The sequence below is a fragment of the Micromys minutus genome (genome assembly GCF_963924665.1).
Source record: "Micromys minutus genome assembly, chromosome: 23".
Lineage (NCBI taxonomy): Eukaryota > Metazoa > Chordata > Mammalia > Rodentia > Muridae > Micromys > Micromys minutus.
In genome coordinates this window covers 24,528,746-24,548,662 of record NC_137958.1, presented here as the reverse complement: position 1 = coordinate 24,548,662, position 19,917 = coordinate 24,528,746, and the positions used below count along the sequence as shown (strand labels likewise).

The window sequence follows — 19,917 nt, the reverse complement described above, 5'->3', positions numbered from 1 at the left end:
GAGTGAAGTGCTTATCTGTTTAGTACTTGGCTATTTATTACTATTACTTACTATTGTAATCTATGTCATTATAAACATTACAGATTCTCTTAATTAGAATCAGTAACTCATGGAATCTCACAGCTTACTTCACCATAACTGAGCCTCCTGCTGCACATAACATGAAGTGCCCAGAAGAAAAGAATGCAGTGGTCAGAATGTCTGCTGCCCTTAGCAACTGTCTTTTTACAGTAAAGGGTATTCCACTGGCAACTAATAAATCTGAATTCTACATGTGAATAGCAGGGTCACCAGGTTAAGAGTGGGTCTCTTTATCAACAAGGCTTAAGCTGGATGCTACCCATAGCAAATCACCAGGACAAAGCACTTAAGCCCTCCTTAACTCTCTAAAACCCCAGTCTTCCCAATCTCTCACCCAGCTATCAAGTTCCCCAATCTTGAGTGTTCTTAGAGATGCAGCTGGATTGCAGCTAGATGTCTTCTTCCCTAGACACATACCTATCTCTCACCTCTGAGTCTTCAAACCCAGAAAACTTAATGTCACAAAATCAATAGGCGCTTTTTGATTTTTTTTAATTATATATGTTCTTTTCTGGCCTACACAAATATTATCAGATGAAAACTTTGCCAAATAGAAGAATGGCGAGGAGGTTTATCAACAAGTATCCTAGTAAATATTCTCGATGTGGTACCACATTAGGTGTGATGAAAAACTGCCCATGGAGAGCTACACATGTAGTAAGTCTCTTAGGTGGTGAGATGCCCTAACCAAGACATTAAAAAAAGAAGTTATTTAATCACACCTAGTTGTCAGAACAAGACTTTTGGGGAGATACTGAGGTCTCCACTGACTCCTCAGGACATGTAAAGAGAGTTGTAATCAAAGCAAAGTAAAGAGTCTGGTTCCTAAGTTCTGAGAACACACTCCCCTTAGACTGAATCTCAGCTTTGGCAAGAGTATGATGGAAGTTAAACCAGATGGATGGGAGAAAGACAGACTTAAGAATTCTGTACTTTAAACTGTAAAAACAGTACTGTAGAGATGCTCTTTCCTTCAAGTTCTCATGTTTCTTTATGTCTTAAAGTATCATGACAGTGGATTTGGATGTTTCTGTAGAAAGATACACCTGTGCAATTTTATAGGTGGTCAGCCCTTCACATCCATGGGTTTTTCATCTGTGGTTTCAACCAACTATAAATCAAAACTATTTAGAAAAAAACATATTTTCATCTTTTCTGCCTGTGTGGTCTGATTGTTGTCTTTCTTTCACAAACAATAAAGTGCGGTATCCATTTAGGTAACGTTTGTATTGCATTGTTACCTGTAGGGATGAAATAAACAGGCAGAGATGCATTCCTTATACAAGAGGCTTCCTTCCACCTTCCTGAATATACAACAACCTTGGAGCCCTGCAGTATCCCTGTGAACATAGAGATACATATGCATTTGAAACGAAGACCTGAAAACTTTTCATCTTTCAGACTCTGGTTCTGTTAAGAATCAGGGCACCTGGTCGGAGAAAGATCCCACTATTTCGTAAGAACAGAGGCAACTAGGAGGAATGCCCAAGTCCTTTCCCGTGTACAGTTTTCTGACCTACTCAGAGTCCTTTAGCTCCAACAGAAAAGTTGTTATCTTTCTGCTCCTCAGGGCTGCAAGCTGGCTTGGGATGCCCCGTCCCCAAGGGTTCAGGGAAAACCCCCTTTTAACCCCGCTTGCCAGCGGAGAATGGCTACATCTGCGAACCAGAGCTGCACAAAAAGTTCTGCTCCATTCAGCTGCGCTGGATTCCCAGGTTGAACTCTTCTGGGAAACTTTGCTTCACAAGCTCCTCTTGCGAAATCAAGCGGGGCCCTCCCTCCGTTCTTTGGCTGGCTTAAAGGAGAGAGCCTGGAGCCAGCGCAGAGCACAAGCTTGCTCCCTGCTCTGCAAGCCTAAAGGGCAGAGCCCACCGCAGCTACCTCGCTCTGCAAGCCTAAAGGGCAGAGCCCACAGCAGCTGTGCCAGACCAACGCCCCTCTGGGCGCCTCTCCCTCAGGTGGGTCACTTTACTGGCTCTTTTGCCTTGTCACTTTCTCCAGTGGCTGAGGTCCCTTTTCTGTCAGCCCACCTCCAGTCCTTCTTTTCTGGACTCTACTTTCCAGCCAGCTGATACTGAGATGTAGGTAAACTCGCCCTATATCCTTCTCATAAAAATGCCACTCAAGGCTGCGTCTAAATCAGTTAAGCCATTCAGCCAAACGTTACCTTCCAGGGTTGTATTACTCAGAGGACTCCCAATAAGAAAGACCCAGGACTAGATTCTTCCTCTGTCTAACTGGTCTCTTAACTAGGAATCTGAAGCGCCCGTGAGAACGGAGCATGGAATAACTTATGTGTGCAGTCAGGCAGTATAACCCTGAATCTAAGGACTTCTTCACACAGAGCTGAAACTGGGCGGGCAGTCTTCCTTGATCTTCATTTAAATATCCTTAAGCAGCTTAGTGATTGCTTTTCTAGAGGCATACTGCCTGTCATGCAGTTGGCTGTAGGAGGGAAAGAAAGCCAGTCCAGAGGCAGATGGTAGGTGGTTTCGGATTCCCCCCCCCCCCCCCCCCGCTTTATTATTTGTCCCTGCACAGCTCTTCAAAACATAAATGTTGGGTCCCGGAAAGTAAGTTGCCTGAACCACGAAGTCGAGGTGTTTAGAATTCCATTCTTACTTCTAGCTTCAGTTTCACAGATCTAAGTTGAAGTGAAGGGCTATTGGTCCAAGATGATCCACACAATGCAGCTCTACCAAGGTAAAAAAAAAAAAAAAAAAAAAAAAAAAAAAAAACTTATGACTTAAGGTGCTGCTGAGAAAGGTGTTGAAAGTCTTGTTAAGCTCCAGGTTTGACTGAGTAATTACTTTCCATATTAACACAAGCTTGGTTTTTACAAAGAAACTACCGAGTCGTTCTCCCAGGAGCATCTAAAAGTTCCATTCACCACATTTATCATTCAGAGACTACTCTAGGCTTTCAAACCATTCCTCAGCCTTGCTGTGGGAGAATGTCCAATTCTGTATAAATGGTAGACATATAAATGTCACTCACATGAAAGAACCTTTTTCCCCCCTGATACAGTAGGTGTAATTTTATAAAATGGCACATTTATTTGAAGCAGTAACTTTTTGGAAATAAGGCCTTTGCAAGGCCCTGAGTTTTTCAGAACACTGTGATTTAGCATGGTGTGAAATCCTACCAACAAGCATTTTACCTGCATGGCAAACACCGCCAGCCCAGAGAACAGGAATGGAGCACTCTTGAGTATTGGAACCTCAAGGTTGTAAAGTAAATGGTGCATGTGTACATCAAAACCGGGTCACTACACTTTCTCCATCTGGCAACATTGATGGTTCTGCTGAAATTCACACAACAACAGGCAGTTCAGAAACCAGCCTCCGCTAGGCCAAACCTCTGACTGGAGCATGTTTTACAGACGTCTGCCTTTCATAAGCTTACTAATTGCTGTTTAGGGAAAAAAATAGATTTCTATGACCTTTTGTAAAAAAAGAAAAACTAAAAATACTTAGCTCTGCAGTGTGTTGCAAGCAACTTTAGAGAAATAGGTTTGTATAGAACATAAAGTGTCTAATCACTCCAAGCTGCTTTCCTCATGAAGGGTTACCCTTAAATTACCTGTGCCATCAAATGCCAGTATTTAAATGATACAGATTTCACTTTCAAAAAAAATGCACAGCTGATTCGGCTGTCACAAAAATACATGTCAGTTTTCTGTGGTCTTCACTCTCTATTTCCCTTTCATAATAAATTTAAGGACTGGAGAGATGGTTAGTAGGTAGGATTCTTACCCCCAAATCATGAGGACCCAAGTTCAAGTCCTCAGCACTCTCATAAAAACGGGTTGCCATGGTATACCCCTGTAAGCTCAGCACCAAGGTAGCTCCAGGGAGAACCTCTGAAGCCTTGTTAGATTGGTGAGCTCCAGGAGTAGTGAGACTCACTAGATAAGAAGGGGGCTGGATAGAAAGGAGTATTAGCAGGTGTGGGATGGGTCAAGTAAGTTTAATGAGGGAGGGATGAATATGTGTGAAATGCATCATGCACATGAATAAAGATGTTATAATTAAACCCATTATCATGTATAATTAATGCATGCTAATGAAAACATAGGATGGGAAGCAATCCAGGAAGATAGCCAGCATTGGCCTCTGGCCTCCACACACATGTTCTCACACACACACACACACACACACACACACACACACACACACACACACAAACACACACACAAATGGGTACGTGTCCATATACCCCATGCATACAATTAAATTTAGGTATGTTTTATCAGGTGGTGTAAAAATTATTTCCTTAGAGATCTTGAAAAGACTGACAAACTCCTGGTGAGAGGGAAACAATGCCCACAGAGTCACCATTTAAAGCTGGAGGGTGGGAGGGAGCTTGTTCAGGTGCCCAGTGGAGTCCAGTTCCTAGGAGGCCACTTGTTAAGTGCCTACAGCTTTCCTACCCATAATTCTCACCACAAGATGGAGGAATGGGCCATGCATATTTAATCTTCCAGCTGGGCTTTAGATCAGACTAGATAATAATAGAAATGAAATTTACAAAGACAAGACCTCTGATGTTACCTGTGTCTGTTCACATCCAAGAAGGATGGCTTATTAGTTTATTACAAAGACTTCTTGAGCAGTTCTCCGAGATATGTTAAACCCATGTCAGATGGTTCTCCATGACTGTTAGGTCATTTCCAAAATGGTTTTAATTAACACTTGTTCTTTTGTTAAGAAAAAAAAAAAAGCAGCACTGCAATGAATCAAATTCAGTAAATAACCAAAGGATAATGAATACTTAAGGAGTTATTTGATAAGAAAATTATTTGGCCTATACAGAAATAAGTTATCTTCCAAATTTGTTGGAGAATAAATCATGAGGAATGCTTATGCCGTTTGAAGATTGTCTTTTAGGAACACGGTATGGCAAAACGGAATGCCCTGGACTACATATATTTTTTTTTCCACTGTAATTAAGCAGGCAGGACCTTGACATCCTGATCTAAATTGTAAGTTCTGCACCATGTTTAAAAGTTTATTCAGCCATGTATGAAGAGGTCTTCTTACACTGCACTTTGTCAGAAGTGTATTTGAGAGATGTATCTTTTAAATTTAAAGTGCATCATCATTCCTTATATCAGAATAAAGTTCACTTTTCTTCTGAAAAGCAAAGAAAATATACGGGAAGGGTAATTTTGAAAAGTTAAGAGTTGTAATTCTGAATTAAAAGAAGACTAAGGAGTAACAATCTAATTATATAGCACAGCTCTGAAAAGAGTTATTTAGCAGAGCTAGAGAGATACTTCTGAAGTTAGAAACCTGCACAGCACACTTGAGGAGGACCTGAGTTGACTTTCCATCAGCCATGTCGAGAGATTCACAACCTCTTATAACTCCTGCTCTGGGGTGATTCAGTGCCTCTGGCATTCATGGGTACCAGCACACAAACAGACACACACACACACACACTTGTTTGATTTTGGCACCCAATATTAAGATCAAATACATTAAGAAGGAAGTTGTATCTCCTAGCACACTGTTATCTGGCAAAGCTGTGGATTTAGAGACTAGAGAGATAATTAATGCTCAGTGGGAAACATCTTTCATCTACACATGCTCTTTGTACAATGTGGAAACACTGAACTCAGCTTTCAACCTAAATAAAATGGTATCTGAGGAAACTCTGGCAGGCTTTAATAAATGTTCTCCCCCTGCCTCCTAGCAGACCAGTGTCCCTCAGGTGGACTCCCAGTAACTGCACATCCCTGTGCTTGACCCTCACACATGCCCTAGTGGTTTGGCCCTGAGACCTAAGCTCCCCAGTGACCAGGACTTTCTGATGCCCCACTTCGTCCTTTTGCCTAACACAATGCCTGGCACAAAAAAAGCTATTGTAAAATCCTGGAAATTTGAAATTTTACCAAGCCACTCCTGGTAACACTGATTTCTGAGTTGGAAAGATGTCGCCCAAGGATGGACATAGTCAATGAGACTGAATGATCTATTGTTTTCGCTTAACACGATCCAAGTGGAGAATTTAAGCCTGCCATTTGGAGAGAACTTGAAGATTCTTTTATTTACATAGAAATAGTCAAAGCTTATTGTAACTGCTTAGTTAATAGAAGACAGTATAGAAGTGGTGTTTGCTTTACTTTGTTTTTAATAACATTATGGTACATTCCGGGACCACCATGAAATGTAAAGCCCCTGAAGAGTTCAAAAGATTCTTTTTATACTGCATTCTTATATGCACACACACACACACACACACACAGAGAGAGAGAGAGAGAGAGAGAGAGAGAGAGAGTATTGTCTTTCTAGTTAATTCTTCAATGCACAAGTTCAAAGGTGGTATGTTTATCATGCTCAATTCTGTGATGTAGAAATAGGAAAAACTGGTTTAAGAAATGGGCAGAGGCGGAGACAGCAATGGTCTGGGGAATGGGAAGATGCTGAGGTGTAGTTGCTCAGTTAGCAGTCGCAATGACAGCCGCTTCTACACTGAGATCCAACACTCTCCTGGCTGTATTTCTGTGTCACGTCTGAGAAGCTGGACTGTATTTTTGGTGGAGCAGGTACACAAATACTCCTTTTGAGAAGCGAGAGTCCAAGGGTATTAGCTTTAGCGCCTAAACCATGTTGGCCTGATGTGTGAGGAAGACAGAGTATGCGGTGTTATTGCTGTGCTGGGAATCACACGGGTTATTTCCGAGATGAACCTGGGAGCCTTTGGGGACGGGATGCCCCTAAGCAAAGATTTAGACATAAAATACAATCAGGGTAAGAAACGTGGTTTCAGCTCTCCACCCACTTGCTTTCCCAAGTGCATGAGCACGGGCCATATTTGGGAGAGGAGGAGGAGGTGAGAGGTAAGGAAGGGGCCGACACTGTGATAAGAAAGATACTCTGGGGAAAGCCAGTCCTAATGTTCAGCATTTGGTGATTTCCACAGTGAAAAAACCTGTCTGCTTTCCAGCTTCTACCAAGCAAGCCAGCTCCAGCCGCTAGAGGGAGCCCAGATTAACAGCCGGGATATTAAAAAGGGAAAGCTGTTTTCTAGAAGCAATTACCAACTAACACTGCTCAGAAGCTGTGTATCAGAGCATAACCAAGGGGTGGGAATGGGAGGTCTGTGTTCTTCTGCTGCTTCTGTTAGAGACACTGGGACCCATCCCTCAGGGAGTCAGTTTACAAATGAATGCAAATGTTATCCAAAAAGATGAAAGACTAAGCAATCCCCAGAAACTTCTAAAAAGGGCAAGATATTTTAAAACACAGTGGAAGGCCCTATGAGAAGGGTTTCTGAGGAGGCAGGAAGATCTGATACACAACAAATTCTGTCTCCTGACTGATTTAGCAGTTATCAATATCTAGATAATAATTCCCAGGGACATGAATGACTGACTGTTTTATTTGAACAAAGTTCCTTGACAACTGAAATTACTAAATCATGTCCTAAACATCTCAAAAAGCTAAAGCCATCAACTAATGCTAAGTGTTTGGTGAGTTTCTGGAGATGCCAAATTAAGCCAATGATCATAGAATGCACAGACAGCCTGCAGTTTACTCGCAAGAGAGAATGCACTGTCTGCTAGTGGTGACCTCAGAGGCCTCATCCTACCACACCACTGATGAACTACAGATGTGTAAATTGATCCAGATTGAAAATCCCAGTAGTTGTCGAGGTAAATTAACCAAGGCATAACTGTATCTCTAGCCAACCCTTGTACTCTAGGCCTCAAGCAAATGATCTTTTCAGCCTAGGCAACAGACACTGAACAGATTTTGAAGCATACAGATTCAGAGTTTTGACTTTCTTCTTCCAGGGAGTCGAAACACTTTTAAAGATGTCTGTTTTCTTTGCCTCTTCATCCTCAATGGGCCTGTGGGCTTGTGGTGTGTGTATGAGTGTGTGTCCAGGGTGGTTAATTTCTGAAGAACTCAGATGTTTGAAGCATCATTTCAGAATCTGAAGCTGAATTCACAAGTGGAGAAAAAGACAGCATGACTCTAAAGAGTGTTTCAGCTATATGACTAACCAGCTGGTGCTTACCTGTGTGGTGCTGTCTAGAAACCCCAGTAGCAACTTGGTGGTTTTCTCAGTTTGGGTAGCAGCTCTGTAAATCTACCTGCATTCTGACATTCTTGGACTCTGTCCTTTGTGAGATGCGTACACTTGTGCCTCATTCAGCCTTTGGTTTTTCATAAATAGAGAAATTCTAGTCTTCAGTCAAGACTACGGGGAAAAAAACTCATGAAGAAGGTGGACTGTATCAAGAGTTTTTGTACAAGCTTTCAACCTGATTTGAACGTGCCGCTGGCACAGAGACATACTAATTCTCATCATAACACTTTACAGAAATGTGTGGTTATCCGCAGTCCTTAGTGATCCCAAGAAATCTTTAATAACTAAAGTCAGGAAAGTGTGATGCATGTCCGTACTCCAGAGGTGGCCTTTCCTCCTCATTCCCCCAAGATCTCTCTGGTGGGTTCTCCCGCCCACCGGCGAGTTCCCCGCCTCCCTATGAGCTCCCCACCCACCTATGAGCTCTCTGCCCACCTATGAGCTCCCCGCCCACCTATGAGCTCTCTGCCCACCTATGAGCTCTCTGCCCACCTATGAGCTCCCCGCCCACCTATGAGCTCCCTGCCCACCTATGAGCTCCCTGCCCACCTATGAGCTCCCTGCCCACCTATGAGCTCCCAGCCCACCTATGAGCTCCCCGCCCACCTATGAGCTCCCCGCCCACCTATGAGCCCCCTGCCCACCTATGAGCAGCTCCATGTTGTTCCTTCCTGAAATTGAAAACTGTGTGTTGTGTCCATAGCAATTTTCTCTTTAGATTTCCTTTGATCGCCTTCAAACGTTTTCACTTGAAATTTATTTTTGCATTTTTACTTTGCATATATTCATAAAATTGGGTTAGTTTATAAATAAGGCGACTCTAGCTGTGTGTAAATAGCTGACAGCCAGTGTTTATGTAAATAATTTGAATTTCCTTTAGATTTTTTTTTTTTTTTTTTTTTTTTAGAATTAAAGATGACAGAGAAAGTCATGGTGGCTACTTACTTTTTTTAAAATTATCTGCATGAGACAGAAGAGGTTTTTTTCCTTTCCCTTCTAGAAATGACATTACATATATCAATATTTACATTTTTTTCTCTTTATTCACAAAATTTTGGGGTGAAACAAATGGCCCATATTCTAATCTCAAGGGAAGAAAGTACCGAGTTTAGGAAGAGCTATGATTAGTCACTGACATTCTTAGTAAAAGGCCTGACAAAGGTGTTCTCCCCCAAAGTTCTAACAGTGGTAAAATGTGCCATTTAATGCCAGGGTTCTAGTATACAAATAACTGTGAGTTTTGAGGTATCTTCTAAATGAAGTATATGTTATCACCTATCACATAACCTGAAACTTTTTTCTATTCATTAGCTATCTACATGGAAGAGAGAGCACGCACATGCACACAGGAACATGTGTGTGGAGGCTTCATATCCATGAAGAGCGTAGTTAAATAGGAGACATCCACCCTTGGGATTTCATGAGACAAGATCTCATCATTTCCTCCTGTTCACCAATTAGGCCAGATCTGGAGATTTCCTTATTCTCCCTCCCTTCCCTGGGATTACAAGCATCCACCACCCCTGGCTTTTCACATGAGCGTTAGGTCCTCAGGATTACATCGAGCAAGCACTTTCTCAACTGAACTGTCATCATCTTTGCAGCCCAATCAATTAATATTTTTAACACAGCTCTTGTATTTAAGCCCCTAAAAAAGTGTTTAATCTGTGTTTTAAATTTTAAGTTTTTAAAACACTGATTTTTTAAGTATATAAACTCTTAAAGGAAATTTTTGTGAATATGCAAGATTATTATACAAATTCCATGGAGAAAGGAGTAAGACTAGCTATAATAATTTTTCAAAGAATACATTAGATAAAACAACTGTCAATTTTTAGACACATGTGTATATGTCTAAATATTATATATATCTACATACACATACAGATACATACATAATTATAGCTATCAATATTGTATGGTATAGACAAAAAACAGATCCATCAATTAGTGTGTGGAGCAGGATAGAGACCCCAGAAAATGGCCCACGATTACATGGATTATTGATTTGTAACAAAGGTGCAAAAGCAATTAATCAAAAAGGATGTTATTTCAACAAATGAAGGATAAACATTTAGTTAATTTCTATAGGCAACATACATATACACCTACCCAAGCCTTAAACTTTGTAAAGATGAGCTAAAAATAGATCATAGTTCTATTTTTACACTTTCAGAAAAATATCTAGAACCCATGGCTTCATGATGAATGTTTAGATAACAAAAGAATAATCTACTAAAAAAGAGTCAATAAATTAATGTCATGAAATTTTAAAATTCTTTTTCAATGAAGACCCTGTAGAACATGGAAAAGAAAAAGAAATCAGGTTAGGAGAAAATACTGATAAATCACATATCTAACCTGTCTATACATATATGTGAAATATATTGTCTAACTAGAAAATAGGCAAAAAGATGAGTATAATAGCTCATATCCATAATCCCAGAACTTAGGATGGTCGGGCAGAATGACTGAGACTACCCTGGACTATATAGATGTCTAAACCAGCCTAGGGTGGAGTAAAACTTTATCTTTGGAAATAAAGGGAGAGTGAGTGGAAGATATGAAGGAAGAAACAGAGGGAGAGAGGGAGAAAAGAAGGCAGCGAGGGAGGGAGAGGAAGGCAGTTCCAGAGGGAGAGGGAGACAGGGGGAAGGGAGAGAGAGAATGGGCAAAACACACGAAACAATGTCTCACCAAGGATGATATACAGATGCCAAGTAAGTACATAGCAAGACGCTCAATATCATCAGTCATTGGAGACATGCTAATTAAAACCACCCTGAAATGACAAACTAATCAAAATAAAAAATACTGGAACTCATAAATTTCTAAGAAGAAATGTGGAACCATGTGGCCACTGGACAGTAGTCAAGAAGCTCATATAAAGCTGAGCAGAAACTTGCCATATGTAATTGCACTAGAGAGAGCCTTTGTCCCAAACAAATGGAAACTTAATGTCATGCCAAACCTCTCACATGAATGTTTATTGCAGTGGGTCAAGTTAGAGACAACTAAAAGGTCCTACCTTAGATGAAGATAACTCTAAGACTGAGGGTATAACTAAGTGGTATATTGTATGTTTGTCATGTACAAGCTTTGGAGTTGGTCTCCAGAAAAAAAAAAAAAAAAAAAAAAAAAAAAAAAAAAAAAACTTTTAAGTGAAATTGTAATACATCTCTTCCATGGAATACTACTCAGAAATAACATGGGAATGCTGATAAACAAACCAACTTGGATGAACCTCAGGGGCATTGTACTGAGTGAGAAACAAACAAGGGGAAAACAGAGGGTTATCAGCTTGTTTATATAGAGTGTGATGTCATTTCTGTAACATTCTCAGAAAGACAAAACTATAGAGAGCCAGTTAATGGATTCTAAATCAGAACCCACTCTGGAGAGAGTTAGTGTGAGTAAGCGGCTGAGATGCCCATGGCTGGAAAGGTCTGCATCTCTTTGTCATTTCCTGACACAACTCTCATTCTCCTGGGAGGCTTCTGTGGGAGAGTCTCTAAAGACTGGGGTTCCCAATGCCTAGGATGGAATGCACAGACAGAGGATCAAGATAGACCAGATTCCTCTTCACCTCAGTGACAGCTGCCTCTGTGACCATCAAAGTTACCTTTGTCACTTTTTAGACATTCCTGTGTGATCAGTTCACCTCCCTCTTTAAGAAAGGTGCTGTCATAGGAATTACTTCTCCAAGCTTGGAAATTCCTGTTCTTTCTAGTTACACAGCTGATGGTGTGTGGTGCCCACAAGGCTAAGAAAAACAAGGAAACACGGTTGTTGCAACCCTTCAACCCATTATACCTCTGGTAAATACTCTTTCTGTTTGTCTTTCTTACGATTTCCTGTTTTTCTGTATTTTATATCTAGGTGTAGGCTAGGAATTTTGAAAATCCTGAGCAAGAAACCTTACCACTTTTCAAACCCAAGTTTTCATGTAGCTATTTTGAGGTACAAATATGTCTGACATGGGTGTGGTCCTCTTTGTGAAGCACTTATTGTAAAACACACCCTGTGCATGCATTCTATTTCTGTGAACATCTATGATTATAATATTTTTCCAAGAGCTCAGAATCAAGTCTCCAAAGAATTGCTAACTTTTTCCCACATTACTTATTTTTATCGTTATTCTGAGTAATCTTGCAAGCAGATGCATAACAAAGGATTGGGTGCCAATTACTTATTAGTGACCCGATTCTGGGGAACCGGAAGGAAGGACAAAGGGCAGGGCCAGGGAACATGAGAAAGAGTGCAAAAGCAAGGAAGGTTAACCATGGACACAGATAATGAGTGTTCTGGTCCTTTGGGGCCATGTGAGGAGCCTTAAGAAATATGTCAGATTGAGCGCCAGAAGACAAACGAGTCACAAAGGAAAGACAGGGTTCACAGAGCTGCCCCTTGCTGTTTTATGGTGCCCCCATGTACCCTGTATATCTGAATGTCAAGCAGACATGGTTCTTAGAGAAGCCCTATGACAAGAAGAAAGAAGTACAGATGGAAGACCCAAAGTGAAGTTAATAGTGGACGGTGTTTACTCAGCAGAGCTAAGATTCTGTCTGGAGACCAAAAATAGAACCAGGAAAATTTAAAGGGAGTCTCAAATTGTGGTCCTAAAGTGTGACCTTAGAGTGACTGCCACAGCCATTAAGAAGTGCTCAGGGAATAAGTAAGCTGCATATCCTTTTATTGGGTCAGTCTGTAATATTTAATATTCCTTTACCAGTTTTTATATCTGCCATTTACCCAGAAACATCTCTGAACTTTTGAAAGTGAAAACAAATTTTAATAGTTGGAGGAACCAACATCTCAAGGATGTTACCTTAAACCGCTAAGGTATATCTTAAGAGGTAATAAATTAAAGTATGAAAAAGTACAAATAGGAGAAACTTATACTCTGTCCATTTGTACACCTGTGTTTTGATATGTTCTACTGTCAATAGCCCTTTTATATAGGTTGTTGTTTATTTAAAGATAAGTGGAGAAAGTTGGCACATTCTAATCTCTGATTCAGACTATTTCATACACTGAAAACAATCACAATTATGAGGCATGATTGCTGCTCAAATTATATGTTTTATATAGATATTAGTTAAGTAATTAGTGGGTTACATTCCTTAGATAATAAAAAGATTAAATAAACTGCTAATGATAAACTAGTGTTCATGCCTCAAGAGCTGTTTCAATTTAAGAGTCAGTACCTCATAACCAGATACTATCTCTCATCTTAAACATGACAAAACTGAGTTTGAATAACCTGTCAAAGGCCAGCTTGCTAGTAATTCAGTATAAATGTGGTCTGAAGAGATGGCTTAGTCAGTAATGTGTTTTACTGACAATCACAAGGACCTCAATTGGATTCTGAGACACATATAAAACTTCTAAGCATGGGGGGTTATAATGTCAGAGAGCTCAAGAACTGGATACAAATGGATGCCTGGATTCACTGGCCTACTTGCCTAGCCTTGCTTCAGCCCATAGGAGACAGTCTCTCAAAGAAGGTAGAGAGCTTTGAATGATACCCAAAGTTCTTCTTGGTCTCCACAAACATGCACATATATACACCTGCACACATGCACATGTACACGTACTCATGTTGCACTAATTTCCAATCACAATAATTTTTTATATGTATAAGCTTAATTTTGCAGAACTGCACAGAAAGTCAGAACTCATCAACTCATGGTTGTCAAATGGCCCGGATCACCTGGAATCGCTGTGTTTTTAACAATCAGTGAGAACATTGCTACAAAGAAGTTAGTCTCTTCTTGCTGGTGAACTCACCCACCCATTCTATAATTTCTGCAGATAGTGATCACAACCTCAGATAGTTCCCCACGTGTGTTCATGCCATTCCTAATAACGGCTGAAGGCATCTCCAGATAGTTTGGAAGGTGATTCAGTTATGTGGATTAGTCATAGTTTCTGCAGTGGTACAGGTAGGTCCTGTATTTCTTGTCTCTCTCATGACTCCTGTCTGAGTGCAAAGGCCTGCACAGCCTGTGTGTGCTTCGATTGCACAATTCAGTCAGGTGCAACTGAGATGACAGGGCTTTGTTTTAAGATAAACAAAAAAGGAAAATGTCCAGAACTCCCTTTAAAAAAAAGTGCAAGTGTGTGTGTGTGTGTGTGTGTGTGTGTGTGTGTAATGGTTGATAGGAAAGCTACAGTGTAAGGACCAACACCATTATAGAGTGTGAAAGTGCACATCTGGCTCACTGTCTTACTGTCAACCCACTTGAATGAGAAGAATTCCTGTGTTTGGCGACATCCTTTCCTGTGGCTTCTCTCTCCCCTGCGTGTTGGTTAATGTTAGTTATTCAGCCTCCTCCTCTGACTGCACCCTGTGCCTGCAATGCAGGGAGGACCCGGCCCCTTCTGTCCCTTACATTCCATCCTGCTCATGCTTAACAAATATTTGCTAACTATCTAGGCCCTTGGTAGACAGTGCATTTCTCAGCATGAAAAAATAAATCATTAAAAATCAGAGCCATTCCCCATCCCCACCCCACCCCCAAAAAGCCTCCTCTACATTAGCTGGCAGTTTTAAGTAGAATTTGAGAAAATTTATCCTGAAAGAAGCCATACTATTCACCTGAAGAATAGAGAATGAGACAGATTACTGTGTGAAGTTGTTAAAAGAAAGAAGAAAAAAAAAAAAAAAAAAAAAAAAAAAAAAAAAAAAACAGCTTCCGGACACCAACTGTGGCTGGGTTCCCTTGACATTTTTTCTCTTACTGTCTTGGGGTATCTGGGTTACAAGCTGATGATCTATAAGTCCTTTTACATTTCTACACCTCTAATTTCTTTTGTTTGCTTTTTCAGTAATGGAGAAAGCGTGTGCAGATGTGTTACCTCTCACTACGGATCCCTCAGAAAAGCTAGGGAATGTCTGCATTTTTGGAACAGGGGATTTCGGGAAATCGCTGGGGTTGAAAATGCTTCAGTGTGGCTATTCCGTTGTTTTTGGGAGTCGGAACCCCCAGGTGTCCAGCCTTCTGCCCAGGGGAGCAGAGGTCCTGGACTATTCGGAAGCAGCATCGAAGTCTGACGTCATCTTCCTGGCCATACACAGAGAGCCTTACGATTTCCTCACAGAACTAGCTGATTCTCTCAAAGGAAAAGTGTTGGTAGATGTCAGTAACAACCGCAAAATCAATCAGTATCCAGAATCAAATGCTGAGTACCTGGCTCAGCTGGTGCCAGGAGCCCACGTGGTCAAAGCATTTAACACCATCTTAGCCTGGGCTCTCCAGTCAGGAACACTAGATGCAAGTCGGCAGGTAAGATTAAAAGAACTTACATCCCGCCATTTTAATGTAAATGTTTTAATATGTCCTTATCTAAATACAGCTCTAAAAAGAATCCCTATTAAGTATTCCTAATTGTGCTAATGACAACTTTCTCAGGTTTCATGAGAAGGGTAGTCTATTGTGGTTCATGTGCATTACTAGTTTGATGGAACCAAATGATGTCAGAATCTGGAGTTCTCTTGCCAGAATAGAAACTAATCGTTTGTTGGTTCTGTTTCCACTTGTGTGGAAACTGGGTGCACACTCCGAGATTAGCCACAGCCATGAATGATGCGCTGCCCACTTTCAAGAGAAAGATAAGACTATTCGTGCTGAGGAGAACCTCATCTTACAGCAACAATATGTGCCAGACATCACCCTCAACCAAAAGCTAGGTCTTTCACCGTCCAGCACTCCTGTGCCAGTTCAAAGCGTCATCTTGCTAGATAAAGCGCTATTATCTCCGTTCTGAAAATAGTTTATGGTAGTATTTTTATGGGGTGCCAATCTATAGCTTAATGATAATTATTAAATAAAGGAAGTAACCACCATGGAATTAATTGTTTTACCTCAGGTGCTCGTCTGTGGAAATGACAGCAAAGCCAAGCATAGAGTGATGGACATTGCTTGCACTCTTGGACTCACCCCACTGGACCAAGGGTCTCTCATGGCAGCCAATGAAATTGAAAACTACCCTCTGCAATTGTTTCCAATGTGGAGGTTCCCTTTCTACTTGTCCTCTGTGCTTTGCGTCTTCTTCTTCGTGTACTGTGCTATCCGGGAAGTGATATACACCTACGTGAATGGGAAGACAGATGCTACGTTCCGCCTGGCTATTTCCATCCCGAATCGTGTCTTCCCCATCACAGCACTTACCCTGCTTGCTCTGGTCTACCTCCCTGGTATTCTTGCTGCCATTTTCCAGCTCTACCGAGGCACAAAATACCAACGCTTCCCAAACTGGCTTGACCATTGGATGCTTTGCAGAAAGCAGCTGGGACTGGTAGCTCTGGGATTTGCCTTCCTTCATGTCATCTACACTCTTGTGATTCCCATCCGTTACTATGTTCGATGGAGACTGAGAAACGCAACTTTTACCCAGATAAATTTTCTCTCCTCGGCATTTCCTGGTTCCTTAAATCAAGACATAGTCTCGTTCTACACCAATCTATTTCACAACTGAGGAACATTGTTCCCCAAAATTTGTCCTCTGTTCTGTTTTGTGTTTTGAACAGTTTATTATTTAGGCCTAGCTGACCTCAAACTCATGACTTTCTGGCCTTGATCTCCCACCCACCCAGCCTCTTCACTTAATCAGAAACCTTACCCTGGGGCTTGTGAATGAATTCAATTTGTGATCACATGGAACTACTGAGAATAAAAAATTAGAGTCCAGACTCACGTGACTCTAGAGTCATAATCCTGGGCTCATGGAGACACTGACCAACTGATAGGTTTAGGTAGGAGTCACTAACCACACACCCTTATGTCTCAAGCTTCTGTTTTTGAAGTATAAAACAACTACTCTCCACAAAGTATGAAGTCTGACCAAACATGTGCCACTACCCTACAAACAAATTCACAAAAGTGTGCAGAAAAATCCATTAATGTTTGACTTGTGAGAGGTTGTCCTCAACAAGTGGAAAAAATCAAATGATTCTGAACATGTATCAAATACTATCTAATGAATACCCAAAGATGAAATCATCTCAAGTAGTCTCTCAGCATTTACAGCAGAGATGCTACAAGTCTGGTCTGGTTTAGAAATTAATGGTCTTGATATATCTTTCGACATTCTCAAAGGCCATTAGTTAATAACTCACCCACACTGTGTCTGCAAGTACTCTCACACATCCCCCCAACAAAACTTTCTTGAGAAAGGATCACACTACATGGCCTGGTTCTTATCACACTGTGATGTGAAAGGTTTAATGCTGTATTATGGCATAATCAATATAAAAGGCCTGTACGTGTGTGTGTGTGTGTGTGTGTGTGTGTGTGTGTGTGTGTATGTGTGTGTGTGTGTGTAAGAGAGGAAGAGAGACAGGGAAAGAATAAACATAATATAAAAACCAAATTTTGATGTGGTTGTTTAATACCGCTATGTTTTTGTTTGAGAAACAGAAAGCCATGAACTAAAGAAAACTTGCACAAATATTGACTTTGTTTTAAGATATAGAGGGTAAATTAAAACTGTCTATGTGATGCCTAGAATTATAACAGAACCACAAAAGAATCAATTACCTTTTCTGCTCAAAACATTCAGATGTGTTTTTCCAAAGCTGTTCCTAAGTGACCAATAAGAAATGATACAGAGTTTGCTTTGTGCAAGTAACATGAGAGAGGTATGTTTCAGCCCTTCTGAAAGAGTTGAGTTTCAGAAGCATCCATTTTAATTGTTCTAATATTTTCATTTTTCATAGGCCCTAGCTAATAAAGACAGCCCTTTTAGCACCTCTGTTGCCTGGCTTAATGACTCCTATTTGGCACTGGGAATCCTGGGATTTTTTCTTTTCCTTCTCCTGGGAATCACTTCCTTGCCATCTGTGAGCAACATGGTGAACTGGAGAGAGTTCCGGTTTGTCCAGGTAAGTGCAACAGGTTTTAATGTCTTGATATTTCAAAAGAAATAGAGCTTTTTGCCAGTGTAACAGTTTTACTCTTGTATCGAGCCTAAGTTTCCATTGGCTCCCTTACTTCCCTAGTTGTATCATTAGTATCACTGCCAGTTGGCTCAGAAAAAGGAGCTCAGACATTGACAGGCAGAGTCGATCAGGGTAGGGTTTCCTGCTTGGGACAGCTTGCCAAGACTCCTGAGCATCCACAGAGCCATTGCCCAGACGTCAGAGTAAAAATCACCAAGAAGCTATTAACTATGTGTAGAGGCACCAAGCAGAAAAGCGAAAAAGGACCCAAAGGCAAAGTTAAGTCTTATAATCTGAACATATTGATAGGAAAAGGGAGATTCACCATAAAGCTGAAAATTCAATGAAAATGTACTAAGCATCATCGCTCTAGACTTACGCCTGGCCTGCATGAGAGATATTCGTTTCTTTTCCATGTATCAACCACCAGACACCTCATTAAAGGAAGTACCTATTCCAGGAGACCAGTGGTCGTCATAGTATTTATCACATGCAGAGAAGCAGCGAAAGCATCTCCCAGGGACCTTGTTAGGACACAAAGCCCCAGGCCCCACCCATTTGGAGCAAGGAGAGGCTCTGAAGATGGAGCCCAACAATGTGTTTTAACAAGCCCTCCAGATAATTCCCATGTGTGATTCCTACCCACCAGTATAACAAAGCAGACCATTAGTAATTAAAATTAGATTTGGTTATCAAATCCAGCAGTTTCTCCAAGGGGCCAAATGGAGGCAAATTAAAGGAATTAAGACAGGAAGGAGAACTGAGCTTCAGAACTCCATGCCTCCATAAGCCCAGCAATTCTTTCTTACTGCCATAGAAATAGAGTAGCCTGGGGCTGTGACCAGTAAGGGAGAAGAATGCAGAGCTTGGAGAAGCCATTCCCTCCTGAACCACTGATAACAAAACCAATAGTAGGAGTTCCCTCTGTGGACAGAGCTGGGCATTCATGTCTCCTAACTTAAAAGAGTTTTGTGTATTCAAAGATCATTATGCTTAATCTATACTCACCAAGAACACTGACTGTTTCCATGTTACGTTCTGTCCTACATGTACTTTATGCTTATGGTAACTAGTAAGATTTCAGTGGATACTATCCAACCTCTAAAAGAATTACGTACTGACAAAAATATTTATATAGTGTTATGCCAAAATGCCTTTAAAAATCTGTAAATGTATCCCCTTTTTTAAAAAATAAAATGTAAGAGAGGGAAAACAAAGAGTTTACTCCTAGGATATTTTTCTTTATCATCCAGGCTAATATAAAACTAGCCTGTCATCAATAAACAAATCTCTTTACATTTCTAATGAAATATTTACCATCCTGAAGAAAGCGTATAGTTTTGTTTTCTCTAAATTGAGCAATGTTCTACTATAACAGTATCATGAATGTGTGGTTGTAGACAAGTAAACTTCATCGGCATGCAGTGTTTTCCTGTAAGTTGCAAATGATGTTGACTTCTATGGTTTTTTTGCTTGTTTGTCTATAGTCCAAACTGGGTTATCTGACCCTGGTCCTGTGCACAGCCCACACTTTGGTTTATGGTGGAAAGAGATTCCTCAGCCCTTCGATTCTAAGGTGGAGCCTTCCTTCGGCCTATATTTTGGCACTCATCATCCCCTGCACAGTGTTGGTGATGTAGGTTATACTTATTATACCGTGCATAGACAAGACCCTCACACGCATCCGCCAGGGATGGGAAAGGAACTCAAAGAGCCCACAATCTGCACTGAACAGAAAATCAGACATTTAAACTACAGTCGAATTTGCCGGGATTTCTGTACTATTGTAGTGA

At 40.9% G+C, this 19,917-nt stretch overlaps 1 protein-coding gene across 1 annotated transcript; it reads left to right on the top strand.

The window, feature by feature from the left end:
* Window positions 1–1,920: 1,920 nt before the first annotated feature.
* Window positions 1,921–19,764, top strand: LOC308435715 (metalloreductase STEAP4-like; the record flags this gene model as incomplete). The annotated part of the gene is made up of 5 exons (XM_080936468.1): window positions 1,921–2,039; window positions 15,013–15,470; window positions 16,054–16,581; window positions 17,903–18,067; window positions 19,612–19,764. Exons 2-5 carry the CDS (start codon window positions 15,015–15,017, stop codon window positions 19,762–19,764), a joined length of 1,302 nt encoding a protein of 433 aa, XP_080792594.1. The 5' UTR covers window positions 1,921–2,039; window positions 15,013–15,014.
* Window positions 19,765–19,917: the final 153 nt, after the last annotated feature.